At 46.3% G+C, this 27,420-nt stretch overlaps 1 protein-coding gene across 2 annotated transcripts in view; it reads left to right on the forward strand.

The window, feature by feature from the left end:
- Positions 1–27,420, forward strand: part of LOC119458893 (dynein heavy chain, cytoplasmic) — a 104,165-nt gene that overhangs the window by 58,190 nt on the left and 18,555 nt on the right. Inside the window, exons 30-54 of one of the 2 annotated variants that reach the window (XM_049670744.1) lie at positions 528–810; positions 1,398–1,498; positions 2,232–2,382; positions 3,164–3,407; positions 3,629–3,815; positions 4,315–4,527; positions 5,492–5,644; positions 6,299–6,384; positions 7,370–7,526; positions 8,062–8,295; positions 9,147–9,350; positions 9,988–10,155; positions 10,545–10,956; positions 11,989–12,142; positions 12,937–13,102; positions 14,389–14,552; positions 15,493–15,679; positions 16,044–16,139; positions 16,521–16,993; positions 19,182–19,275; positions 19,734–19,928; positions 20,699–20,878; positions 21,850–21,915; positions 22,496–22,583; positions 23,330–23,525. In XM_049670744.1, the coding sequence (XP_049526701.1) occupies positions 528–810; positions 1,398–1,498; positions 2,232–2,382; positions 3,164–3,407; positions 3,629–3,815; positions 4,315–4,527; positions 5,492–5,644; positions 6,299–6,384; positions 7,370–7,526; positions 8,062–8,295; positions 9,147–9,350; positions 9,988–10,155; positions 10,545–10,956; positions 11,989–12,142; positions 12,937–13,102; positions 14,389–14,552; positions 15,493–15,679; positions 16,044–16,139; positions 16,521–16,993; positions 19,182–19,275; positions 19,734–19,928; positions 20,699–20,878; positions 21,850–21,915; positions 22,496–22,583; positions 23,330–23,525 (4,652 nt within the window). Of the gene's footprint in view, positions 1–527; positions 811–1,397; positions 1,499–2,231; positions 2,383–3,163; positions 3,408–3,628; positions 3,816–4,314; positions 4,528–5,491; positions 5,645–6,298; positions 6,385–7,369; positions 7,527–8,061; positions 8,296–9,146; positions 9,351–9,987; positions 10,156–10,544; positions 10,957–11,988; positions 12,143–12,936; positions 13,103–14,388; positions 14,553–15,492; positions 15,680–16,043; positions 16,140–16,520; positions 16,994–19,181; positions 19,276–19,733; positions 19,929–20,698; positions 20,879–21,849; positions 21,916–22,495; positions 22,584–23,329; positions 23,526–25,799; positions 25,996–27,420 lie in introns of both variants that reach the window. The other variant, XM_049670745.1, reaches the window with a different exon arrangement.

Below are 27,420 nucleotides of genomic sequence, written 5' to 3' on the forward strand. Positions count from 1 at the left end.
TTGCCCAAGTTTGTTTCCTTTCCTTGCATTTGTATAATGTAATGAGCTAGTATACTGTGTGGTTTCAGTTGCTTTTCCATCATTCAAATTAATTGTTCTTTTTCTTACTTGTACACTCCTGGTATAGCCCAACAGGACTGATCATTATAAAAATGTTTTTATTAGTGGTTGGCCCTAAGGTCTATTATGTAGATTAAAAAAATGGGGGGAGGGGGGGGAGAGGGGTTATTTAGAGCCGCAAGGCGCTGATTGGCAAAACCCAAGAGGAGGTCCTGATTAACCCTGTCGAGAGTCCGGCAACACGGTCGCCAGCCTAATTCATTCCTCGTACGACGACATTCACGCCGCGCTCAGGTGGCAGCCTGTGGTGCTGGCCCTCCCAAATGAGACGGGCTGCAGAGATGGTCTCTTGGCCGGGCCACAGTAATAAATAAATGTTGGCTTCTCCAAAACTGGCTGTGTACGTAGGTCTTCCTGGCTACGCGACGCCTAACTTCTGTCGCTCCTCTGTTTGCTCTCGTGCGCAGATCACCGAGTTCGTGCACAAGCGCGACGTCACTCGCTCGCTGCTGAAGAGTGGCGTCAAGGGACCCCGGGACTTCCAGTGGCTGAGCCAGATGCGCTTCTACTTCGACCCGCGGCAGCCCGAGGTGCTGCGCCAGCTGTCGATCCACATGGCCAACGCCCGGTTCAGCTATGGCTTTGAGTACCTGGGCGTGCAGGACAAACTTGTGCAGACGCCCCTGACGGACCGCTGCTACCTGACCATGACCCAGGCCCTGGAGGCACGTCTCGGAGGATCACCCTTCGGTGAGAGATGCGCTTGCACATTGGAGAGAAATGCAGTTTGAGCTCTGTTAGTAAGTTAACCTGCTACAATCACGAAAAACTCACTCTTGCCATGAGAGAAATCTTGGTAAGCAAAGGAAGACTCAGAAATGATAGAAGGGTGGCAACGCTGCCTTGGAACTTTGCACCAGCTCACTCGGACGTCATAGATTTTGAGTGTCTGCTCTTGTGCACTTAACCTTTTGTCGAGAAAAGTGGACTACAGTGTGTTCTAAAAAAAAGTCAGGCTGAACTTGGCAAGTTTCAAGAACTTTTACTTGGGCTTTACTGCGCAAAAATGAAAAAGATACTTCGAAATTCATGAGATCACACTGAAGTACCCGTGCTTAGGTTTGGGCGTGAAATTTAAAAAAATTAAGAAAAATTATTTTCATTTACTCTTCTAGTAATCAACTTATTAGTGTAAAATTAACAAAAATGGAGTTTTTAAATATTACTTTATCAGTCTAAACAGATTTAGTGTTACTTCTTTAGTGTGCGTTTACCATGGCCATGCTTAGTCGTCGTGTGTGTTCTTACGGGCAGTTGTCTCGGTTGTACCCTCTCAGGACCGGCTGGCACTGGAAAGACCGAGTCGGTGAAGGCTCTTGGACATCAGCTGGGCCGCTTTGTGCTAGTCTTCAACTGTGATGAGACCTTTGACTTCCAGGTGAGGTGGTCACTGTAATGCCCATGCTTTGCTTTCAACCTTTGTCATGCGAGGGGTATTGCCACGTCAACTCAGTATGGCATCTCTTCCAATGTTGCCATTATCAGTAGCAGTTGTGTGCCTAGCTCATTTTAAAGGACAGAAGCCACGAATTGTGAAGTGGTGATAAGTGAGAAACAGGGTGTGTATGTGTAATGGCCCTGTAGACTTTTCACATGGCGTTTTTTTTTTTTTTTTTTAATGTCGTTCTGAGCTGCTTTTCAAGGCATTCAGAAAATGGCAACATGCCAAGCTTTCTGTTCATTTAATAATTTTGGCTTTCTGTCGACAGCAACTAGTATACTTGAAGCAAAAAGGAACAAACAGAGACAAAAGGATGGACGTGGACAAGCGCTAACTGGTACAAATGCCACATTGCATTACTACATAATCTTGCCATTGAACAACCGTAGACAAGTACATGCGCAGAAGCTCCAGGAATCCACTCGGATACTTTAGTCTTGCTTTGAAAACAAAAAGCACCAAATTTATCTATTTGATCTTTCACAATGAACCTGAGGTTATCTTCCTTTTGAGTTTTCCTTTGTGTTTCAAGCCTACTGTTGATGGAATACCTACTTGCTCGCTCTCAAGTCCTGCCTGATAACTTTGACGGCAACCAAAGCAGGATACGCTCCATGGGCACCTTTCCGAGTCTTACCACGCTCTGTGCTTTTCTCTTCCATGCATGCAGGCCATGGGCCGCATCTTTGTGGGCCTGTGCCAAGTGGGTGCATGGGGCTGCTTTGACGAGTTCAACCGGCTCGAGGAGCGCATGCTCTCAGCCGTCTCGCAGCAGATCCAGATGATCCAGGAGACCCTGCGCAGCCGTGAGGGAGGAAGGGGTAAGCGCTGCTTACATGTTCCTGTGTTGTTAAGCTAGTCAGTGTTGGGTTAGGGAAAGCGTGCTAGCATCTTAACTGGCCAGTTGGATTGCTAAATCGCCATAGTGTCAGTGTACGTTGATCACTTCTTGCGTAATTGGAAATATGCCGACAAGTTTGAAATGGCACTGTTTTGGGAGATGCTGTCAAGCAAGAGATTGAATCAGAATGGCAGTACATACCATGAAGAGAAAATGAGCAGGATGCTCTCAGTTTTGCTAGCTGCGCCTCGTCGAACTGCGATCGTTCGTTAGCGGCAAGAGCAGGTCGCCACTCTGCTTCACGAGCCAAGGGAACGTGTCACGTTTACGTCATGAGCCCCACCTCCTTTTTTCTTTTGTTGCTCTTTCTTTTTTGCTGTGCAGCACATTTAAAGTGGCGGTATTGTGCATTCTGCATTGAATGATTTACTGAAGTCACATGCCCTAGTTAATGACGTTGCAGGCGGTGCATGTTATGTAGAGGGAATTGTGCACATGACCTTTACTTTTCATCTGGAAGTGAGGGCTCCCTGAGAAGAAAGTTTGATGTTTTGCAGACAATTACCACCGTGCAATCTGCACTCCGCATTTGTCTGTTTGCAATGCCCAAGACACGTGAGGGACCCTTTAATGGTTAACGAAGAGACCTCCCTTCTTCAGTTTTGCAGCTGAAAAAAAAAAGATGCACAGCTCTATCGAGGGCCTTTGGTACAACATTGGTGCAAGGGTTGCCATTCCTCCATTCCCAATTCTCTCTGCAGGAACCGAGCAGCTCTCTGTGGAGCTGATTGGAAAACAGGTGCGGGTGAACCCAGACATGGCCATCTTCATCACGATGAACCCCGGCTATGCGGGCCGCTCCAACCTTCCCGACAACCTGAAAAAGCTGTTCCGCTCATTGGCCATGACCAGCCCCGACCGGCAGCTTATTGCCCAGGTCATGCTCTTCTCTCAGGGCTTCCGCACGGCCGAGAAGCTCGCCTCCAAGATTGTGCCCTTCTTCAAGTGAGCTGGCTTTGTCATTGAGCTTTACTTTAGTAAGTTTAACTGGCTAGCCACCACTCTTGTCATATTCTGAGCTCATCTAGATAAATGGATGCAGTAGTTGCATTGATATCTGCTTATTGTTTTCTGTTCATAATGTGTAAATTATCCCTCTGAACCCCTCATTAATTTTTTGAGTGTTTAGCTACCCTGAGGCTCAAATTTGTTGCATTCTATCGCAGGCTGTGCAATGAGCAGCTGTCCAACCAGTCGCACTACGACTTTGGCCTCCGAGCCTTGAAGAGCGTGCTCGTGAGCGCAGGCAACATCAAGCGTGACCGCATCCAGCGCATTCGCGATGAGCTGCGTGAGAAGGGCGAGGGAGCCATTGAGGAAAACTCCATCGCTGAACACCTGCCTGAACAAGAGGTGGGCATTGTCACTCATGCACCTAGGTGAAAATTGAGATCAAGAGTGATCATCTGTACTTTTCTTTTTAGAAATGAAAATCATAGTTTGGGGCAGTATTTAGAAAATGCATTTGTTGCTTACCCGTGGTTTAAGATGCGTGCAAGGAGCATTGTAGCAGCTCGAGATCTCTTATTGTTTCGTGTGGAACAAAGCAGTTGCATGCTGTGTTTTTGTTTTGTGCACGTAGCCATAAATGACAACTCGGCGGTGCAGCCCACTGAGGTTGTCGTGAGGACTCAAAAGCTTGAAGCCATTGGACAGTGAAAGTTTGGAAGCCGTGTGCTAGCAATTGTGTGCAAACTTGGGAAATATTTTTTACCTCCTATGCTTTCTATACGTTTGAAACCAGAGAGGATGGGAGAGTTTATTTGGGCAGAAGTGATGTACAGAACCCATTCCACAGTTTGGTAGCGGTGTTGCTCCGACCCGTATCTAACTATACGCCCTGGTGGTGCAGATCTTGATCCAGAGCGTGTGCGAGACCATGGTGCCCAAGCTGGTGGCCGAGGACATCCCGCTGCTCTTCTCGCTGCTGTCTGATGTGTTCCCTGGCGTGTCGTATACTCGGGCCGAGATGCGCTCCCTCAAGGAGCACATCGTCAAGGTCTGCCAGGAAATGTTCCTGGTGGCCGGCGAGGGCGAGGAGCAGGGTGGGGCCTGGATGGAGAAGGTAATCACGGGCTTCCTGCACGGTTTGACAGCGCGTCTGCTTGCGTCATTGGATGTATCTGGGCCTGCTAGTGCACACCTGCATCAAAATGGGTGCGAATAAGCGGCCATGCACATCAGAAAACTGTCCTGAATAAGTGCACTACAGCGGAACTTTTCGACACATTCCCAGGTCTCTCATTTCCCCTGGATGCTACGTTATGCTTACGTTGTTCAGGGGTAAATTCTATACAGCATTGCTCTTGCAAGTTTCCTGCGTCTGAAGATCCTTGGACCATGGCCGTATGCGTCGATGGCACAGAAAGCCACGAAAGCCTTGTTGCACTACCTCAAGTCGACAGGTCTTGGCGACCGTCTGTAGACTTCGTGCGAAGCTTCAAATGTGCGCGAAACTGTGCTCTCCCTATTTCCTTTCTCTCTCTTTTCATCCCTATACCCCCTTTCCCCAGTGCAGGGTAGCAAACCGGACGTGCATCTTGTTAACCTCCCTGCCTTTCCTCTCTTCTATTTGTCTCTCTCTCTCTCTCCTGCGTCTGACATTGTGTCTTCTTTGACCTGGTGATGTGAATTCAGTGTGATTTAGCAATAGCTTGATGATGGTGATAGCTCCCATGTTAGGCCTATGATGAAGCAGATAGGGCCAGAAACGCTGGTTTGTGGGCCATCGCTTAATCTGAACTTCTCATTCAGACTGTTTGCCCACAAACCAGGGCAGAAGGAAAACGTGGAGCTGAACATCTGTCGCTGCAACAAGTACTGACAGGTTACTGTCAGTACTGTTAGTACTTTGCATTGCAGGGCGGCAGTGATAAACTTTACTGACACAGGCATGTGCTTATGTGCAGCTGTTGTTATGACTAGATACCATCCGCACATAGCAGACTGATGCAATGTCTGTCTGACTTGTAAAGCGTCAAAGTCACAACTGATGTAGGTTGATTTACATTTCGCATTATTGCCTGCAGGTTCTGCAGCTGTACCAGATCTCCCAGCTGAACCACGGCCTGATGATGGTCGGCCCCAGCGGCAGCGGCAAGTCGACCGCCTGGAAGGTGCTGCTCAAGGCCCTAGAGCGCCTTGAGGGCATCGAGGGTGTTGCACACGTCATCGACCCCAAGGTAATCGGTTCACTTCTTCTACCAATTTTATTTGGGGCAAGGTTTTTCGCTCTTCTGTGCTCAATGTTGACGGGTGCGAATTTTGGTTTTGACGAAGCTATTTACCAAGTGTCAATGTGCAGCCACAACTTTGACTATGGTGTTTGCAGAAATTAACGAGGTGGAGGAAGTCTTGTGAAAGGGTTTGGGTGTTCCGAACAGCTGAAATTTTATCTTGTATTCCTGCAGCCTTGAGTTGCAGCCTTCTGCTAGCCTCCTGATTAGTGCAGTTGGTAGAGCGACTGCCTTCGGAATGCAGTAGTGCCAGGTGTGATCCTCGGACAAGGACAAATTTTTTTCATCTGTGGAGCTTCCCTTGTGAGGACCTTGTGGTTTGGGCTTCCTTGGTACTTCGGGCTGCTTTCAGGAGCATTTCTGGTTTCTATTTTTCATTTTTTTTATTTCATGATTTCATGACTAAGAAAAAAAAGATGGTGAACCTCTTTTATTAGAGCGAGCATTTGTTTTTATAGCTTCTCATGATCTGTTGAGAGCCATTGTTTACACCTGGGAACATCTCTTCATGCTTTGTTGCACCCACGTGCTATGTTGCATCTTAGGTTCAGCATGTCTTCGGCACTGCTTGACATTGTCTTGCATTTCTCTGATTTTCAGGCCATCTCCAAGGAGGCACTCTACGGTGTGCTGGACCCGAACACTCGCGAGTGGACTGACGGGCTCTTCACGCACATCCTGAGAAAGTGAGTGGTACTCTCAGTTTTGTTGCCATGACTACTTTGCATAATATAAGCGCACACAGTCTTCTAAAGTCTGCAATGTAGCCCTTTCGTGCACATCTTTGATAAATTGATGCAAATAATTCCCTGCATGATGTCAGCCTGTAGTTTAACACTTTAAAGCATTGTTGTCTCTTGCTCTGTAACTTGTATTGCAGTTGCCCATTGACTGAAGCACTCTCCTGCTGAGTGCAAGATTAGAAATTCTGCAACCTTTGTGGTGGTCGTATTTCGAAGTTTGTGAATGTAATGCAAACATGTTGGGGCTTGCTTTTAGGACTTGGTGCACACGCTGATATGCCAGCTTTGGGAAATTTGATCAGGAATGACCTATTGTTGGTTCAGAAAGAATTGTCTAGGACTAATGGTTGATGAAATGTAATATTTGAGCTTCTTTTTAACAGCGGAGCTGTTTAAGCTTTTCGTTTCCTCGCGTAGTGTTGGCAAAAGCTCGCCTAGCGAAGACGTCACTGCGCGTTGCATAGCGCAGGTTACAACACCGACACCGCATTCCACCGCGTTGCAATGCTGACACCGCGTTCCAGCAGACCCGCTCTGTCAATGTGGTCGCCTAGCAGTCACTTACCCAGCTTCGCCCAGTTCAGCATTGCTCAACGAATTGCTTCATGCCACAATTCTTGCTTTGCTTAGTCATGATAATACTTTGTGAAGCTTGGCCCTGACGTCACACTGATTATAAAGATCATGTCACCGTGACGGCGACATACACAAGCTCGTTGTGCCGCCTGCCGAGAATGAATGCGGCGATTGCGTGCTAACTTAAGAAAACTTAGCCAACCCTAGCGAAACAGGAAGCTAGATGATCACCAGCTCCACTGTTTCTCCAGCCTTGCACAAGTTAGTGCAAGCTGCGCTAATATTTTTTTATGATAAACGTAATTTGAGCAATTATAAAAGGTGCTGCAACAGCCTTTCCTCTTCTTCCCAGGATTATTGACAATGTGAGGGGAGAGATCAACAAGCGCCAGTGGATCATCTTCGACGGTGATGTTGACCCTGAGTGGGTCGAGAACCTAAACAGTGTGCTGGATGACAACAAGCTGCTGACGCTGCCCAACGGAGAGCGACTCAGCCTGCCGCCCAACGTGAGTGTCCCAGTGCATGTTTGATCTCCTTTAGGCTGCAATAGCTGCAAGTGCTGTACCAAGCATTTCAGCAAAGGCTAAGCAATTCCTAAAAACAATGTTGTGGACATAAAAAATTTCTTTATTTTTTTCAGCAGCTTAATATCTTTGTTGGTGGATGCCAGAAATTACCGGATAGTCACTCGGGCAATGACCTACAATGAAGCAGCTGTGAAGGCGGTGGTGTTTACTTCTCATTAAACCTAGCCCTTGATTGTCAAGACAGCCTTGTAGTACCCGTTGCCTGCTCTGGGCAACAAGTATTGAGTTCAGGTTTGAGTTCAGGTTTGAGTTCAGGTTTGCTTGAGACTTTGTAGTTAGCATCGATCTCGGGCCTTTGCATGCTACTCTAAATATAGCTGCCTCAGTGGTTAATCAAAGTTCACCGTGGCACTCCTCAACTTTGCATAGTCTCGGAAGCCACCGAGTTTTCTGAGCAGTGATTCGGTTCCAGCTTCCACAGACTGGTGACACTCCACTTCTCTTCCTGGTGCAGGTGCGGGTGATGTTTGAGGTGCAGGACCTGCGTTTCGCGACGCTGGCCACTGTATCCCGGTGCGGCATGATCTGGTTCAGTGAGGACGTGCTGGGCACCGAGATGATCTTTGAGCACTTCCTGCTGCGGCTGCGCCACATTCCCCTGGAGGAGGCTGATGACGAGCACACGGCCTACCGCAGCAGCGGCAAGAAGGACTCGACCAAGGAGGACGCCCTGTCGCCCACACTGCAGGTGAGGGCAACTGCACAGTGGTCGGAGAAGGGTGCTACTCCCTTCGGTTAGGCTGCGTTTCTTTATTTTGGAGGTAAAGAAGGAAGAGTTTGTGAGCGGTCTTTTACTGCCTATGCTACTTGTCCCGGGAAAAGCATGGCACAAGTTCCATGTTGCGTCTTGGCTGCACTAAGGTTGTTTTCTAGCACTGGCAGCGCCATTGCACTCAGTAGTGCTGGACTGTGCTTTCCACGTGTTTGCCTGCTTAGAACGTACGCGCATCAAGTCAACTAAAGCTTCGATGAACGTCATTTGTGAGTACAGTATAAGCATTCGAAATTTTCTGTTGAACACTAGAACCGTGAAAGAAACACGCAATTGTTTGAGATGTTTTCACACCGTGCAATTTCGTTGAAAAATGGATAAATGGCACCCTGAACGTTGATGCCAGGGCCTCTTTAAAAGCAGTGCACATTTTCTAATCATTAAAGTTGCACCTTTCGTTCAGGTGTGCCTGGGTTACGGCATGAAAACAGGATACAAGATGAGCTAGCAACTGACGAGGACGAGCACTGTCCTAAGTTCCTCAATAAAAGAAAACTGGGCAAGTTAGAATATGTTCATGATAAAAAAGATACACGAAAAAGAGGCTTGTGTCGTCCTTTCTTTTTCGTCTGTCCTTTTTGTACCGCCAGGTCAGGTCCTCAATAAGGCAGCGTTTGTCCTCGTCATTTGGTACCTGTGCTCTGCTTTTGCAATGCAACCCTCGTACTGTTGAATATTATCAGCTAGCCATATCCATGATGCTTCCAAGTTTCCTGCAGTAATCACAATGTCATTACTCATTGTTTTCACCTCTTCCCGGTATGCAGACCCAGCGAGACGTGGCACTAATCCTGCAGCCCTACTTTGGCAGCGAAGGCCTGGTGGTCCGAGCCCTGGAGTGGGCCTCGCGACAGGAGCACGTCATGGACTTCACTCGCTTCCGAGCCCTGGGTTCCCTTTTCTCCATGCTCAACCAGGCGACGCACAATGTGCTCACCTACAACCACTCGCACCCAGACTTCATGATGCAGGTTGGTCTGACGAACAGCAGGGATGTTTTATAGGACGTACCAGCACCAGTGTTTAGAGTGCTTTGTGAGAAGACCCAGAACATGTCTAGGCACATTTCTGCATCACCCAGAGATGAATCAGCTAGATGTTGTGTCCCCAGTCTTCTGCTTGAGAAACTTTGTCAGTGGTAGCAGTTGACATTTGGGAGAAACTATTGTTTCGAGTAAAAAATAAAAAACTTAAAGGGAAACTAAATATGCATATGAAGTTGAGGTAGATAAAACACATCTGGAATACTGAATAGGTGAGTCTTGCAGTTAGCTGAGGACTTGCAAGCCGCAAAGAATGGAACACAGGTGGCTACGCTACCTTGTACGCTCCCAACACCAGCTCCGGTGATGCTATGAATTTGGGCAGTGTCTGCTCAGCATTATTCGAATGTTTACCTTAATGAAGGATTGCATTGTGTTCTGAATGTGTAAACCTTGCAACCTTTCATAATTTATCTTGAGACAATATCTGAAGATATATGACGTAACAGCAAACATCTCAAACATTTCTGTTGGAGTATTAGTTCTCTTACCTGAAGTAACTTGTCTGTCTTTGCACGGTTGTAATGAACTCAAGAGACTTTAGCTTAAACACATTGCCCCACAGCAAGACCAGCTGGAGAAGTACATTCCCAAGTGCCTCGTGTATGCCCTGCTGTGGTCGTTTGCGGGCGACGGCCGCCTGAAGGTGCGCTCGGAACTGGGCGACTTCATCCGCAGCGTGGCCACGGTGTCCCTGCCAGCCAACACAGGCTTGCCCATCATTGACTATGAGGTAAGCGGGCCTCTTGTTTTTCTTAATTTTTTTTTTAATAATCTACTATGAATGGGAAATGTAACCAACACTTTGAGAGTGTCCGTGTCACGCAGGCACTCGTCATTCTTGTGATTGTCAGCACGAATGCTCATTGTCACGGTCGTCATTGTTGTCCCAGACGCTCCATATCATTCTTGGCATTGTCAACATGAACACTCGTGGTCGTCATCATTGAGGCAGACACTCCCTGTCATTGTTGTATCATCAACAGAGGCTCTCATTCCCATTGTCAACACAGGCAGTCATTGTTGAGGCAGGAAAGGAGCGCTCTTGCACTGTTTTCCTGCCTTAGTATGAACAAGGAGCTTGTTCAACAACGACGAGGTCATTGTGCTCTGCCCCCGCAGGTGTCCCTGTCGACAGGCGAGTGGACCCTCTGGCAGAGCAAGGTGCCCCAGGTGGAAGTGGAGACTCACAAGGTGGCCGCACCAGACGTGGTGGTGCCCACGGTGGACACGGTGCGCCACGAGGCCTTGCTCTACACGTGGCTGGCCGAGCACCGGCCCCTCGTGCTGTGCGGGCCCCCCGGCTCTGGCAAAACCATGACCCTGTTCTCTGCTCTGCGTTCCCTGCCCGACATGGAGGTCGTGGGCCTCAACTTCTCCAGCGCCACCACTCCGGAGCTGCTGCTGAAGACATTTGACCACTACTGCGAGTACCGGCGCACCCCTAACGGTGTGGTGCTCTCCCCAATCCAGTTGGGCAAGTGGCTGGTGCTCTTCTGCGACGAGATCAACCTGCCCGACATGGACAAGTACGGTAAGTGCTACGTGCACGGAGCTCTGGGTTGGAGTTAGTTTGTATGAGCAGTGGGGGGGTGAGGTCCGGTCTTAGGTGTTCCTTCGGAATCCCCTGCTTGCACATGTTGTGTTCAGCACTAAGGAAAAAATTTCACCAGCTTTGTGAACAGAAAAAAGCACATGGATAGTGCTATGGCCTTCAAGAACTTCCGAATTGCAATTCGAGCTTTTGAATACGTGCGACGTTAGTTTTCATAGCAGCAATGTAAAGGTGTAGATGTATGCCAGCATACTGGAGTACCAATAAAACTATGGTTGGGGCTAGTTGGGACATAGTATTTTAAGGTGAAAAAAATTCTGCGCAAACACCCAGGACAAACCACAAAGAAGAGACAAGACAAGCTCAAGCAGGCAGCAGAAAAATATGCCGTATGAAAAAAAAGTAATGAGATTGCATTAAAAAAAAAAGACCAGATGAGAAAAAAAAAAGCGATCCCTAGGAAAGGACACCAAGAACTAAAAAGCCCTGGTACTTTCAAAGGTACACAGAAAGGCAAGCATAGCTGTGGAGGCTGTTTTCTCAACTGTATTTTATGCTATCTGTCTTGCTCGTGGAGCTGATATCTTGGCAACCACTTGGGTTATTTTCTGTTCGTGTTACGTTCCTTGAAGAATGCTGTACCCCGGGACATGCTTATTTTTTTCAAATGTCATTGGAATTCGAAAAATGGAAAAATTGGAAAATGCGAGCATGTCACGGGAAGCAGCATACATTTGAGAATACATAGAGTTAAACCACATTTCCAGCATACTTTATGCACTCTCTACGTTCTCCACGAGATTAGTGGACGAAAAGGTTGTTGCTTGGAAAGTATTTGAGACACAAGAGTGGTACCCTGCCTAGTTCATGCTAGTATAGTAAAAACAAACGTGTGCCAACTTTCATAACAATCGCAGTAAAAAATCTGAACGTTAGTGTCAATGCCCACATGCTGGGCGGCTGGGAGCGCTGTTCATCATGGCTGTAAATAAAAAAATGTCATTTATGCAGGGACGCAGCGTGTGATCTCCTTCCTGCGGCAGCTGGTGGAGCATGGAGGCTTCTACCGAACCACGGACCACACCTGGGTCCGACTGGAGCGCATCCAGTTTGTGGGCGCGTGCAACCCGCCCACAGACCCTGGCCGAAAGCCGCTTTCACACAGGCACGTTGCTAAGCATAGAACCAGTTAACATAAAGTGTGGTCATAACAAAAATAAAAATAATAAAAATTGGAAGATTGTGCTCAAGGAATGCAACAATCGGTGCAGTTCATGTGAATTTTGTAGTGCAGTGTACAAACTTTCTTGAAGTACTACTGGCATCTTTATTTAGCATCCACGAGAAAACTCCCATTTTATTGTGTGTGCGTTGATGCCTCCATCGTTACATTTGTATTACATTTTACATGGTCGGTAAGCTTAAACCTGAGTTAAATGTAGCTTAATTCAAGGGATTTCTCTATGCTTGCCCTTCACTAGCAACATGACTGCGTGCCTTCTCTGGCCAAATCCTTGGCAGGTGCCTCGAAGTTGGTTAGATTGTAGTTAGTTAAACTGTGCCACAGTGTGCTAATTAAAGGTCTTCGAAGCAACCTTGCCTCTTTGCACTCTACCTGCGATGTAATTTCTTAGGCCAGTAATAACAGCCTAGGACATGAAAGACACGGAAGCCCTGAGTTGTGCACACATTGTCCCTCCTCCAGCACTAGCACATCGCTGGAATTTAAAAAATGTTTTACAAGCCGACACCACGATCTGATTATAAGGCACACCTTAGTGGGGGACTCCGGATTAATGTTGACCAATTGGGGTTCTTTAAATTGGACCTAATCCAACTACATCAGCGTTTTTTCATTTTACCTCCATAAGAAGACTGCGGCCCTCGCAGCTGTGAAAGAACCTGATACCTCGAGCTCAGCTGCAAAAGCTCACATTTGTGCTCCCCATGCGAAACCAGGTTCCTGCGGCACGTGCCTGTGGTCTACGTAGACTACCCGGGCGAGACGTCGCTGAAGCAGATCTATGGTACCTTCAACCGTGCCATGCTGCGCATGGTGCCCTCACTCAGAGCGTATGCAGAACCCCTCACTGCCGCCATGGTGGAGTTCTACCTCATGTCTCAGGTGAGTGTCGGCTTCATTTCTTTCTTCTTCTTTATCAACTGTGGTACCTGTTCTTGGCAAGTAACCACAGAAAGTCAAGTATAGTTGCGATAGCTAAAGCATGGGCAGTTAAATATGCTTGAGCTGGTTTAAGTCGGCTGTAATTAGCTTAATCAGTCAGTCAGCATAGTCAGCTGTAGCGATCGCCTAATTTTGGGAACAAGGTCATTGCACATCCTGTAAAAACTCCTGTAAAGTCGGACCCTAAAGGGTCCGACTTTTTATGTGGTGATTGGGCTATTTCAAGGAGGTTGAAAAAAAATAAAGCTTCTGGAGTGGCGTCGCCCGTTATTGTTTGCCAGCAGGGGTGAAGCCAGCTCTTGCCCTGACTTTGCCTGTAAAAGAGTGCCGCGTAGGCTGCAGTCCACGCACACCTTAAGTTTTTTGTTGCGCGAATGTAAACGCTAGGCTAATTGTAAAATAAAAAGTCATTGTTTCTTGATAAAATATTATATTTGGCTGAGTGTTGATATAGAGAACTCTAAAAAAAATGTACCGCGGCATTCAGGTTTCCCCCTAAAACCTGTGAAACAAAGGTGTACATTCAATAGGATCTTGACAGCGAAATTAGCCATCTTAAGCGTGAAGGAGGGGAAAAGGTGTTTCCTATATTGCACTATTCTCTGATGTCTCTTCGCGCCTTGAGTAAGATGGCGGCGGCCTGGCTTCACTTTCAAAGCAGCATTGCCACTCCAGAAGTTTTTTTTTTTTCAACCTCCTTGGGCTATTTCATGTTTAGTGCCATGCTCCAGTAATTGGCCTACAAACCAAGCACTAACGGCATGCCCACAGCTATGCTCAAGCCAAGCTCGTGTGTTGCCCCAAATCAAGGAAGGACACTGCAAATGTTTTCTTCTCTTGCCAAGAGAAATGGCAAGCAGGCTCAATGAATCCTAACTGTTATCATGTTCTCAAAAGCGAGCAACACGCAAACTTGCATAAATTGATAGAGCTTGGCCTTGGTCATGAAATATGAAACCTATGCCCTCTGTACTGTAGAGAGAGATATCAATTATACCAACAATAGGTCTTGCATGCACCAAGTAAACCTCAATGTACCAAGCTAAACACGGGTTCTTTGTTCCTTATGTTTCCTCATGATTTATTGCATCATACTCATCATACTCTGTAGTTCCACTGCACCCAGTTGCTAACTCAGCTTTGATCAATGTCTGGTGTCAGAGCTGTCTCCTGCGATCACTGTCGGTGATGCCGCATGCACGCATCTATCCTCTCCCTTGCTGCAGGAGCGCTTCACCCAAGACATGCAGCCGCACTATGTGTACAGCCCGCGTGAGCTGACCCGCTGGGTGCGGGGCATCTGCGAGGCCCTGCGGCCACTCGAGACGCTTCCCGTCGAAGGCCTGGTGCGCATCTGGGCACACGAGGGTCTCCGCCTGTTCCAGGACAGGTACGCCAGATGGCTCCCCGAGTAGTCCGCTGTAGTAAAAGCTTTTTGTTTTAAAAACATTGTGACAGCCTTTATGCTAGAGGCTACACATTTACTGTGACGGCAGTGCACGGCTCATTCAACACAGGTTTGCCGGTTTTTCTCCCATCGCTCGCTCTGGTACACAGACTCAGAAGGGTAGTTCCTACTCTTAACGTCTCCAGCTTCTGCTGCTGGTAGTTGCATTATTGCGTGTTGTGGGTCACGTGATCATAGCAGTAGGATTCGGTGTGGTGGTGCATTTTCTTCAGCAGAGCAATATGACACCCTCATGTAAGGTTCCGTCTGTCAAGGAGATGACGGCACGCAAGCAGCAGAAGACTGCTGTTGAAGCGTGATTGTAGAGCTAAGAATGTCTTGCGCTGAATGCCACGGCTACTTTATCATAGCTTCGATGTCATGCCATAGCTAAGCAGATGAGTTATGCAGGCACCACAATAGACAATTTTAGATTTTGCGTACGCACACGGCTTTGGGTGCCCAAACGGACCTTTGCGTACGCAAAAGCGCCACCCCCTACTTGCATACTTTTGTAAACTCGGTGGTTTGCATTCCCTAACTTTGCATACGCAAAACCTAAAACTCCCTAATGGCAGAAGGTCGAGCTTTGCGGTGCTGCTGGGGCCAAACGTGACCTGTGCAGAAACTTGGTAGCTCCCAGCTGTGGTGACATATGAGTGAAATTAGTGACAGCATTAGCCCATTGCAGTAGCTACCACCTGGTTGTTTGTAGATGAACCATGCAGTGCTGTTGTAGACAATGCACACATAATGGGTGCAGGCATAAGACTGGGTTTTCTCGCTTTCCTGGAAGTGGGAAGTCATTTCAGCCAAGGTTTAATAGCACGGTTTCATCTGTATTATTTTGTTCTCTCTCTCTCTTTCTTCCCTTTGTGTGCAGACTGGTGGAAGACGAAGAGCGTGCCTGGACGGATGAGAACGTGGATGTGGTGGCGCTGAAGCACTTCCCCAACATAAACCAGGATGAGGCGCTGGGCCGGCCCATCCTCTACAGTAACTGGCTCTCTAAGGACTATGTTCCTGTCAAGCGTGACGAGCTGCGGAACTATGTCAAGGCCAGGCTCAAGGTTGGTACTTAATGCTACCCTCTTCTTTTCCGTGCTAGTCACATTTTTAGTCGTCAGGGCAGGAAATGTTCAAGTTAAACTAAAGCCTCAAGAATGGGTTGCTATGTTTCTTAATGCACATAGACCAAGACTGAAAGCTTGTCGGTGCAATTGCAACTCTCCAATAATCACAAGTGCCCTTTACGTAGTGACGGTGAAGAGGGGACATGCATTTGGCAACATTTTGGTTTGGTGATGCTAGGTTGAATTTTTCTGCAGCTCAGTAACTGGCAAAAACAGTTTGCTCCAACTTCACTTGTGTCCACATTTCCATTTTCTTACATTGCCTGCTCTGCAATTTATTTGTAAAACTTCCAATTTTCAGATTTTCTACGAAGAGGAGCTGGATGTGCAGCTGGTACTGTTCAACGAGGTCCTTGACCACGTGCTCCGCATTGACCGTATCTTCCGGCAGCCACAGGTGAGAACACTGTCATGTAGCAGGCTGTTGTAGCGTGACTCCTGAACTTATCATACCATTAATGCATGAGGTGCTAACGACAGTTCACTAGCTGGGAAAATTTCGTCTAGAGCTGTGATAGAGTTTCAAAGAGCTATGCTGCATTAAAACCTTGCTTGACAATTATTTAACTCTGGATTCTCTGATGAGGTCGCCAAACATTCGTAGATAGGTAGATGCATCCATAGATGGCTTACTGCCAGCAGAATCTCCTCTTTTAAACATCTCTTGTATGTGAACTGTATGCTGGCAAAAGTTCTATGTAATGGCATATAGCTGAATAAATATGTCAACCTAAAAAGAAGAAAAGAAGACCTAACAGTCCGCTGCACACCTCGACAGGGTCACCTTCTGCTGATCGGCGTGAGCGGCGCGGGCAAGACAACCCTGTCTCGCTTCGTGGCCTGGATGAACGGCCTGAGCGTCTTCCAGATCAAGGTCCACAACAAGTACACCGCGGCGGACTTTGACGAGGACCTGCGGTCGGTGCTGCGCCGTGCCGGCTGCAAGGCTGAGAAGATCTGCTTCATCCTGGACGAAGGCAACGTGCTGGACTCGTCCTTCCTGGAGCGCATGAACACCCTGCTGGCCAACGGCGAGGTGCCCGGCCTGTTTGAAGGGGACGAGTACGCGGCCCTCATGACCCAATGCAAGGAGGGCTCGCAGCGCGAGGGACTCATGCTGGACTCGAGCGAGGAGCTGTACAAGTGGTTCACGGGACAGGTGATGCGCAACCTGCACGTTGTGTTCACCATGAACCCGTCGTCCGAGGGACTCAAGGACAGGGCGGCCACATCTCCAGCACTCTTCAACAGGTGGGTTGTTCATGGAAGAAGTTGAGTCGTCGGTGAGCTATGAACATTACCATAGAGGTGTTTAGGAATGGAGAACTCATCCTCATTATTCAACACAGTAAGAGCTTGTTAATCCAAATTTGCACGGGGATGCCAAAGAGCTTGAATTTGGTGACGTAGGTGTTTGAATTGATTGGTGAGGGAACATATGGTTTCAGTGCAAGTTCAAGCTTCGTTAGCTCAGAGTGACCTGTTGATGTAGATTGTACCTTGAAACTTTTCTAGGTCAGAAGGGTCACATCTCTGTTGAACTGCTGGGTGTCCAAACCGGCGAAGCAAGGCATTGGGTTTTGGGATGGTTTAAAAAATCAGAACTTTTAAGGGCCCCGTTGGCAGTAAAGAATTCGCAGCTTCTGGGTTTTGACCACGTGGCTACTTTCAAGCGTTGAGCATGAGTACTGAAGCTTTGCACACATTTGCTACGTTTGCTTTCTCATTAGACCAAAATTTACACATGCAGGATTTGCAGGCTCGACAAAGCTTGCTACTTTTTTTTTTTATACAGATACTGGCATAGGTAGGTTTACATCATTTAAAAATTATTTCATGTATTTTGTTCGTTTGCTTTTTAAAAAGTCCACTTGGAGGTCGGATTTTTCTCTTTTATATAAAGGTTATTTAGCTTCTATACAGTTGAACCCGGATATATCGAACTCGCATATAACGAATTATTGTGTATAACGAACAGCAGTAAAATCTCCTTCAAAATTTTTTATTAACTTTTTATTTTATATATCAAATTACCTATATATCGAACTTTTTTGTGATCCCCTTCAGATTCGATATATCCGGGTTCGACTGTACTTGCATTGCCTGCCTTGTTTTCCTTGAAAAATGGAAGACTGCCGCTGGCCTTTGCGTGCGAGTTCTTCAGGAGCATGTTTGGATATCCTACAACATATGAACTCCTGTCATACCTGCCCTCATTTTGGGACATCTCGAGCTGTGCAATGGATTAGTGCAGTCCTAGGGAACTCTCCACAGAGGCAATGCATTAAAAACATCAATTATATGACGCGAGATTACGCGTGTCTCGTCTCATATGATGACCCGCTCGAAATGGCAAACTCAACGGCGGACGCGTGAGAAGCACCACCAAGTTTCGGCATGTCCCTCACAGCACCGTCCCCTCCACTACCGTCAGCAAGGGGAGAATGCTCCTTTGCATACGGAAAGCTCCGACTGGTTTCCGGGCACCTCCCTAGCCCCTTTTTCCCTTTCCATGTCACTCCATACTGCTATGCTTGTGTTTACGTTCGTGTATGTGCTGCATAGCATCGATAACATTCGGAGATTTGTCTGTGCAGGTGCCGTAGCCGTAGGTGACCTCATTGCAGATGTTGCTGCACTTGAGACAGCTCTTGCTGTGTGGCTCAAAGAAAGTGTATTAGGAATTGACCGGTTTGTTTAAAGTCTGTAGATGAGAAAAGGATGTTTTAGCGTGCTGGCGGGTACGGGTCACAGTACTCGATACGCTAAAAGAACGGTTTTGGTTTCCAAGACCTGCATAGTATTAATTTATAGCTTAAATTGAGGCTCCTCGCAACTCTTTCGCATGAAACCATAGACACAATTTTTGTGTGGTCGGTTTATACGAGATTTTCGCATAGGCCTGAGAAAGTCGTATATATAATCGGAGTTCCACTGTAATACTATTTTCTGTGCACTAAACCTGTTTTCTTTTTTAATAGTTGTTCATTATACGATAATATTCCAATTACATAAGTATTGCTGTTAAATGTGCTAGTTGGTTGCAAGATTCTTGATTCATGTTACCAGCATTTGTAACAGGAGACTGACACCACCATTGTTGTGGCGTTTGTGTCTCCTCTGTGTCTCGTTTCTATCATGCTAGTAATACGAACCAAGAGCACCCAAGTTAAGCTTAGACAGTAGTTATAGCCAGATACTAATTATTGAATTCAGGCAAAATTTCTAACATTTAAATTCACTTGACACTAGAAATTGGGGTGTTCACACACCTTGAATGATCAACGTTATGAAAGACAAATTGGTTCTGTAAATGTAACTTTGCACATGAATGTATTGTGTGATTTGCCAAACTCGGGTATTCAAGATTTTTCCAGCAGCAGGGGACATCCTCTCCCTCTGGTTGCTCAGCCAACAGCACTTTTGTTGTTTTACGCAGGTGTGTCCTTAACTGGTTTGGTGACTGGTCAGACGACGCCCTCTTCCAAGTGGGCAAGGAGTTCACCTCCAAGCTGGACATTGACCGCACCAACGTAAGTTTACCCTACTGTGCTCAAGTCAATGTAATGCTATGAGAAAGGGCATCTTGAAAGCAGCTGCACAAAAGTAGTTAATTCAGTGTCGGACAACTTTTCGCTGTTGTGTATTTTTTCGTGAACTTCAAGAGCTTTAATGTAAGTAGACTTCCGTTAGTTTGACTGGTTAATTAAAGTTTTCGGTTACCGTATTTACCCGAATCTAACACGCACCTTTTTCTTGTAAAGATGGGGCCGAAGGTTTGCCCGTGTGTTCCAATCAGACACGAAATCAAAACAGTGTATGCGGTCTTGGCAACAGCCTACCATCATACGCAGCATCATTGGCATCACAAAATGGCGACAGAGCATGTTTTTGTGACGGTTGCTGTTGGTTCATTTCGTGCTCGACTATGATCTATAGTCTGGTACAACTTGAGAAGGCAGCGGCATTTGACCCCATTTCCTTCTTTCAGTACTCGGTGCCTGCGGAGCACTTCCCGGTGGCCGTGCCAGGCCTGAAGCTGCCCCCCAACCACCGGGGTGCCATTGTCAATGCCTTTGTGTACGTGCACCAGACGCTGCACAGGGCGAGTGGCCGGCTCGCCAAGCGTGGAGCCCGGTCCATCACCATCACGCCCCGCCACTACCTGGACTTCATCAACCACTACGTGAGTGGACGGAGGAGGGTGCCTAGCTGTTTGAGCATCAACATTCTCAAAAACAGTGCCTAGCTACAGGGTCACAGCAAGACGGACAACATGGGTACAGTCTCTCCAAGCGCCTGTTGTCCATCTTCCTGTCGTCCGGTAGCTAGCGCCGTTTTTCGGAATGCTGATGCCCAGGAAATGTCTTCTGCGGCATCCATTTCAGAGTGCTGTCTTGTTTAGTTCCTAGCCCATCCTTTTTCCAGACGGAGCATTGACAGAACTTTGCAAAAGCACATAGGATCCTTCTTCAAAGTTTGTGCCAAGGCATCCCTCAGTAGGCATGTGTAGCATCATTGTTCTGTGTGTAATAATGTCAGTGAAAGAAGATGCTCTTTGTATTCGTTTTGTTTATTACCTTTTCTTTACATGGGTTAGCTTTTGCAGACATCGATTTCCAGATTTACAGCATTGTCTCTTTATATGAAAAACTTGTCACTCACTGTGAGCTGGCAAGTGTGCGCAGGAAAATTTGCATGGTGAGGCAATGCCTTGAACAGGCCCTGGACGACTTTTTATCGAAGTGGAGAAAGGCATTTGAAGTGAAAATAGGCTATTTGCCGCAAAAAGTAGTTCAATGCGTTCAGCAGAAGCGGAGTTATTGGCAGCCAAACACGGCCTCCGTGGTGCTCCTGTTCCTTCCTTAATGCCTTTTTAATGTGTGTACAGGCAATAGGCAAGACTGCACATGTCTTTTCACTGAAGTCAAAGGGTCTATGAATCTTTCCTACCAGGTCAAACTGTTCAACGAGAAGCGCTCCGAGCTGGAGGAACAGCAGCTGCACCTCAACGTGGGCCTGCAAAAGATCCGTGAGACGGTCGAGCAGGTTGAGGAGCTGCAGAAATCATTGGCACTCAAGTCTCGCGAGCTTGAGGCCAAGAACCAGGCTGCCAATGCCAAGCTCAAGGAGATGGTGAGGGCAGCAGGGCTGCAATTGTTACACGTCACTGCTCCATGTGGGAGAATCAACCCAGTGCATAGGGGGGAATCTTGCCAGTATGTAGTGAAATTGTAGCTTCAAATAATTCTCATTGAAAGTGTTTCTCGGATGAATGTGTAAACTAGTATTGATAGATGTTCTAGTGGCCAAATTACCATTTTTAACCATCACATTTGTTAGACATTTGTTTGAATGACTGCTTTGGTCTGACTGTGATTCCAGCTTCAGTCCGGGACCATGATTAATCTTTTCTGTGACTACTACTTTAGGTGGCTGTGTAGTTCCTTTTAGTAGCCTTTGTTAGTTGCAATAGGCATTGTAGGCTTTGAAGTAGGCTTTGTTGAAGTTGTTATTCTGTGTAATCATTACTTGATTGATTCACTTTAAGAAGCGTTAACCTACCACATGCTGCAGAAACCATGAAGCTGCTTTGTGCACCTGCCTACAGAAATAAGCAAATAACCTTTCTCAAGAGAAGTGTGGAGGTCTTTGTTCTTATGACAGGCCTGTCATGCATTGCCTTGTGCTGAGCAAGTTGTAGGGGAAGCAACTTTCAATACAAGAATGATAGACAACAGACAGTGGTGATCACAACCAAGAGCCATATTTTTCACATCCTGTGCACAGAACCTCTGTTTTCTTTTTTTAACTAAGGGAAGCCAAGTCTAATAATTCTCGAGCAAGTCTGATTTTTGAAATAAAGTTCAGTTTAGCCAGAAGTGGCTTGGCAACACCTAATCCATTGTTCCTGTGGGTCTGGCACGCTTCAGAGCACCGATGATATTGTGTTGTAGTGGCGTACAGAGAGAAAACATATCTGTGCATGTACGCATTGTTAACATATGCATGCAGGTGCATTCACATGTGCATTGAGATTATAAGCACGGTAGATATCACTGCCAACCTTTTTTGTCTGTGGCTTCTCTTCCAATGACACGATGCAGCTGAAAGACCAACAGGAGGCCGAGAAGAAGAAAGTGCAGTCGCACGAGATCCAAGCTCAGCTCAGGGTAAGTGAAGGTTTCTGAATAATTTACCACAATAGCAGTGAGCAGACAATACATGTACTTCCTTTTTTAAAATTTATTCCAGTTACGCGTACGAGACCCGCGTTTCCTTGTTAAGTGTCACAGTGTGTACTCCGGGTCGTACGCGACTTTTGCTTGTGGTGACGGGCTCTCACTGTTTCACAGTGTCACTGTTGCCCTGAAATGCAGTTTTTGATGATGCACTAGAAATGCATTTCTTTGGTATTCTTTGTCATTTTCACTGACTGCCACTGAACTTAGCCTGCTCTGTTGTATTCACTGAGAACCTTTTTTGTGGCTGTGGTGTTCTGGTGATGAGGACAAGGTCACAGCTTCAAATCACAGTCATGATGGCTGCATTCGCATGTAAGCAAACTATGATAGCACTTGTGAAACAGGCTTTGGATGAAACCTAAAAGTGCCTCGGACAGTCGGAACTAATTTGGAGCTCTACATCGTCTCTCATAGGCCCCACTGTTGCTTTGGAGAACTTCAGTGATTTCGTGTGCAAATTTTGCTTTGTATTTCTCAAATATTGTTCTCACTTATCTGCCTTTTTCAGAAACAAGAGGAAATCATTGCTGAGAAGCGTGCTAGTGTCATGGCCGACCTGGCACAAGTCGAACCGGCTGTAATTGAGGCACAGCAGGGTGAGCTTGAACTTGGCCTATCTTCTGTAGTTGGCACATATCAGGCTCACTGCTACATAACTGTCAGGTGATATGAAAGAATTGACATGCTCTCAAAATTTTTGCGCGCAAATAAACAGGGACGAAGAAAAGGAGACACAGCGCTCGTCCTTGTGTCTCCTTTTCTTCGTCCCTGTTTATTTGCGCGCAAAAATTTTGAGAAAATGAATCTGTTCCAACTAGGCCGACTCGCAGCTATGCTTCAATTGACATGCATCACACATTCGTCCAAGCTCTGCTGTCGACAGCAGCTGCCATGCTAGTAGAAGGCATGAAAATGCTCTTTGATGCACGCTCATGTGGTCTGTAAACTTTTTTCGTCAACTTTACTGTCAGGCTATAATGAAAGCAGTTAGATTGAATGCAACATCATGGACATACTGTTATCAGTCTGTGGTGGATCATTGATGCATTGACAAAGGTGCATTATGCTCCACAATCTGCATGGAATGATGAACCTCTTTGTGGAATAATCAACTGCTTGCATCAGTGAGCATACAGAGTTATTAGAGTAGGTGTTGTGCTTCACATAAGCTACTTGCACTTTGTTCGGGCGTGAGAGAGAATTAAATTCGTAGTGACTGTCTTGAAACGGGGGCAGTGTATTTTTAGAGGTTGAAGAGAAAGTCAAGAAGCATTGCTTCTCAGAACAGCGTTAGGCTCAAGATAGTGACGATGTAGTTCTTTTTCACCATACCGGCGTCCAGCGGTGAAGTCTATCAAGAAGCAGCACCTGGTGGAGGTTCGATCGATGGGCAACCCACCATTTGCGGTCAAGATGGCCCTAGAATCCATCTGCCTGCTGCTCGGAGAGTCGACGACCGACTGGAAGGCCATCCGCTCTGTCATCATCCGCGAGAATTTCATCAACACCATCGTCAACTTCAGCACAGATGACATCACGTATGTTGAAGAGCTGCCGGATAAGCAGCAGCCACATGGCACCGAAACAAAGGAAACTTTTTTTCAACAGAGAAACTTGGCAGCAGTGGAAAGCCAGAGGGAAGCAGTGCTGTCTCTACCACAAATTCGAAAGACAGTGGGGGAGATTAGTCATGCAAAGTGCTTTCTTTGTTCAGTTCGTCTATTTTTGCTTTTTTTTTTTTTCTTCTATGTGCGCCACTTCATTGCTAACACGCGCAGCTCCGTGCTTTGCTGCTAACACATCTCTTTCGACTTGCTTCTTCTGACACCTTTCTCGAGACCCTTCCAGCTTACTTTCTTTGGACCGTTCACTTTTCACACATCTAGAGTGGAGCTCCCAGATTCAGCAATCGAGCCACTCTTCGCAAAGCCAAGCTCGTCATTTCATCCTACAAACCATTGACTGCGTTTCTTGTGCAGTCAGTCATTCATGTTTGTCTCTTGTAAGAGTCTCCGACTTCTGAGATCTGTGTTCATCGTGGAAGACTGATTTCTTATTGCTTTTGAATGCAAGAGTAGGTTACATAGGTAAAAGTTCCAACTTAATTGCCTGACTTGGGCTTTGTACTTGTAGATCTCTCTATGCCTCTAGGTTGAAGATAATTGTGCATTGTAGAGAATATTACTGTGCGTTGTGAAGATGTCTGCTCGAAGCATCAGGTTACTCGTTTTGTTGTGTAAGGAAATGTGTCCAAGCAGAAATATATGAATACCAGCCACAAAAATGTGCATTCTACTGTTAAAGGAAGGTAACTTCCATCTTATGTACAGCCTATGAACTAAGCTGCTGTGCTAGCATGCAATGGCCTTCATAAACTTTTTGAAGTTCTCCTTTGTCACAGGTGTTTAGTTGTAAAGCTATAAAGTGGAGTTTTCTTTACTTAGAATCATTCTTATTAGCGATACTAAATATACTAGCGTGTGACACAAACTTGCGAATTTGCAGGGTGGAAATTATCAAATGGTGTAGGACTTTGTCCATATGAATGGTTGAGAAGCCTCTTTGGCAAAGGCAGTGCTTTGAATACAAAGATTCAGGATAATGTATGTTTTGCAGTTGTTCAACAGCTATATCATTTAGCTGTTGAGCAGAAGATAGGTAAATAAGGTTATGGCCATGGTGGGTTATGGCCATGGCAGTTTACTTGAGAGACCCAGTCAACATTCAAGATTAAAATAAACTAATTGGTCAAGGCTGTACATGGCCAGTCATGTGACACATCTCATTGCAAGGAAAGGTTGCTGACGTCTAGTGGTTGTAGCTGTATATACCGGGTGTTTCATTTTCATGTTGCATCTTTTTTTTTTTAATCACTTGTAGCAGATAGACCAGTTCTGTTCCTTGATCTGGGCTACGCGGAGACTGACATCATTTGCAAGAGAGATTGAAATTCATAAGTGGCAATTTTAAAATGTTTCACATATTATTGTTAATTTTTAAGCTAAGTAATAACTGCACATATTGCAATGTATGAATGCAAGCAAGCGAGTTCTCAAAGGCATGTTCACTTGGAACAAATGTTGAAATAAACACCAGTTTTTCTAGATCAGCGCCATCAAACTTATGGAAAAATGCAATGCCTTCTTAAGCACTGCTGCACAGATTTAAGTGGTACACCAACAGCTCTTGTTGCACAATTCGGGAATGCATATCTAGAAACTGGGGTCAGCCTCAGAATTCCTTCTTAACGAAGGTGCTTTGCAACCTTAGTGGCTCAAATTCCTAAATTTCGATTGGTGCCTAAAGCAGTTTGTCAGGAGTTAATTAGACCTGCCGCAGTAGCCCAGTGGCTGTGGTGTTAAGCCGCTAATCTCGAGGTTACGGGTTCTATCCCAGTCGTGGCAGCCACATTACGATGGGCGTGGAATGGAAAAGCACTTGTGTGCCGTGCAATGGATGCATGTCAAAGAACCCTAGGTGGTCAGAATCAATCTATTCCCCATGCCTCATAATCAGATTGTGGTTTCATCATGTAAAATCCCATAGTATAATTCAAAAGTAGTTAGGAAAATTTTGTTAATTGGTCAAGTACGCATTTCAATTTATTGTGCAAGTATTGTTTAGTAATCTAGCTCAAGGCGCAAAATTATGCCATCTGCCACAGGTGATCATGAAAATTTGTGTTAAGTGTAAAATAAACTACCCGGTACACGTATATTGCGGGAGGTGCAAGTGTACTGTTACTAAGCGCACGCACTGCCAGGGTTAATGCGGTTAGCTACGAGATTCACGGTCCGCATTCGCCACATTAGCGGTGCAGGGCATTAAGCGCCAGCACCTGGTGGAAGTGCGGAGCATGGCTAATCCGCCGCCAGCCGTTAAGACGACGCTCGAGGCCATCTGCCTCCTCCTCGGCGAGCCCGCGCACGACTGGCGCGCCATCCGCTCTGTGCTCTTGGGCGACTCGTTCGTCAACACCATCGTCAACTTCAGCACGGACGACATCACGTAAGCTGCGGAGCTCCCGCGGGCAAGGTCGCACTGTCTGCACAGAGGCTTCTTTTGCACATCTGAAAGGGCGAAAAGCATTATCAACCCACAGCAGAAGAACTCGTTCCGCGTCTTAACTGCATGCAGGGTCTTCATTGCCTCCGACGAGGCAGACGACAAAGAATGATCACTCGCAGCGTGACCTCTGAGCAACCAACCTCCATACTAGCTAAATGCTATTCATTTAACTGTAAGAAGCATGTGTTAAAGAGTTTCCAAAACTTTGAAAATATGTATCGCTACTCCTTTAACGATGCTGTGGGCTGATTTGTGTCTGGCACTGCACAGGGGTAATTACACACAACTCTATTCGCACTTCTCACTTTGCACACGTTGGTAGTTTCTTCGTTCTTTTTCTCTCCTTCACTGATCAGCTTCCAGAGGCTTCTTTTTTTTTCCTTGATCTTTCTCTGCAATGCTTTTCTTTGTTGCACCGGTTTGGACAGGGACTGTCGAAGATAACATCGTTCTGGATTGTGAGGAACTGGGTGGTTGCATCCCTTCTGTTATGTTTCCACTGCTGCCATTTCTCCTCTTGTTGCTGCCGGGATGAACTTTGGCGTGAGCATGTGTTAACGAAAGGACGGCGTGAAAAACGGAACGCAGAATAGCAGTCAGTGTGGCAAATCAACTTTTGCGGAAGAGCCCGCAAGGTGGAGGAATGTTCATGAGAGGGAGAAATTGTCATCCATCCCACTGTAGCGCAAAGGTACAAAGGAAACCCGTACAGGTTTCCTTTCTAGCTTCGTGCTACGGTCGAGTGGATGACAATTTTCCCTTTCGAGAATAGCAGATGTGACGGTATGCTCGAAGGGAAGCACTCGTGCCATTCTGTGTCCAGTCTCTTGCGCTGTCCTTCATGCACTTCTGCCTATTTGTCCTACATGTCCCACTCTTTTTTGGTGCCAACCTGCAGTTTCGGGCGAGAAGGCTTGTGTGGGCAGGGTTCGTAGTGGTCCAACAGTTGAATGTGAAACTGCCATTTTCAAGGCCTCCAAAGCCGAAAAGTTTTTAGAAATGCTTTAAAAGTTATTAAATTTTGCTTTCAGCTAAGCTTGGTAGGTTTTATTTGTGTATAAGGGGAGTACAGTTCAAGTACCTATATTCTAAGCAAACTGAACACAATTAAAATGATGTTTTAATAGTTATGTCTTCTTGCTAATTAGGAGTTGGCAGATTCAGGGAACTTTCGCAACATGCTCGTAAATAGAATTTAATGTTTTAAGAAGTTTTAAGTATTGAAGTAAAGAAATTTTGTTGCATCTAGCTAGACAGCACTATTAACTGTATTTGCAGGTTGATTATAAATTTTTTTTATTCATTCAGGATCGTTGTGAAATGTGGTTTTGTCAAATCAAGATATGCCATCTGAGAAATTATTGC

Source organism: Dermacentor silvarum, chromosome 7, assembly GCF_013339745.2.
Source record: "Dermacentor silvarum isolate Dsil-2018 chromosome 7, BIME_Dsil_1.4, whole genome shotgun sequence".
NCBI classification, from domain to species: Eukaryota; Metazoa; Arthropoda; class Arachnida; order Ixodida; family Ixodidae; genus Dermacentor; species Dermacentor silvarum.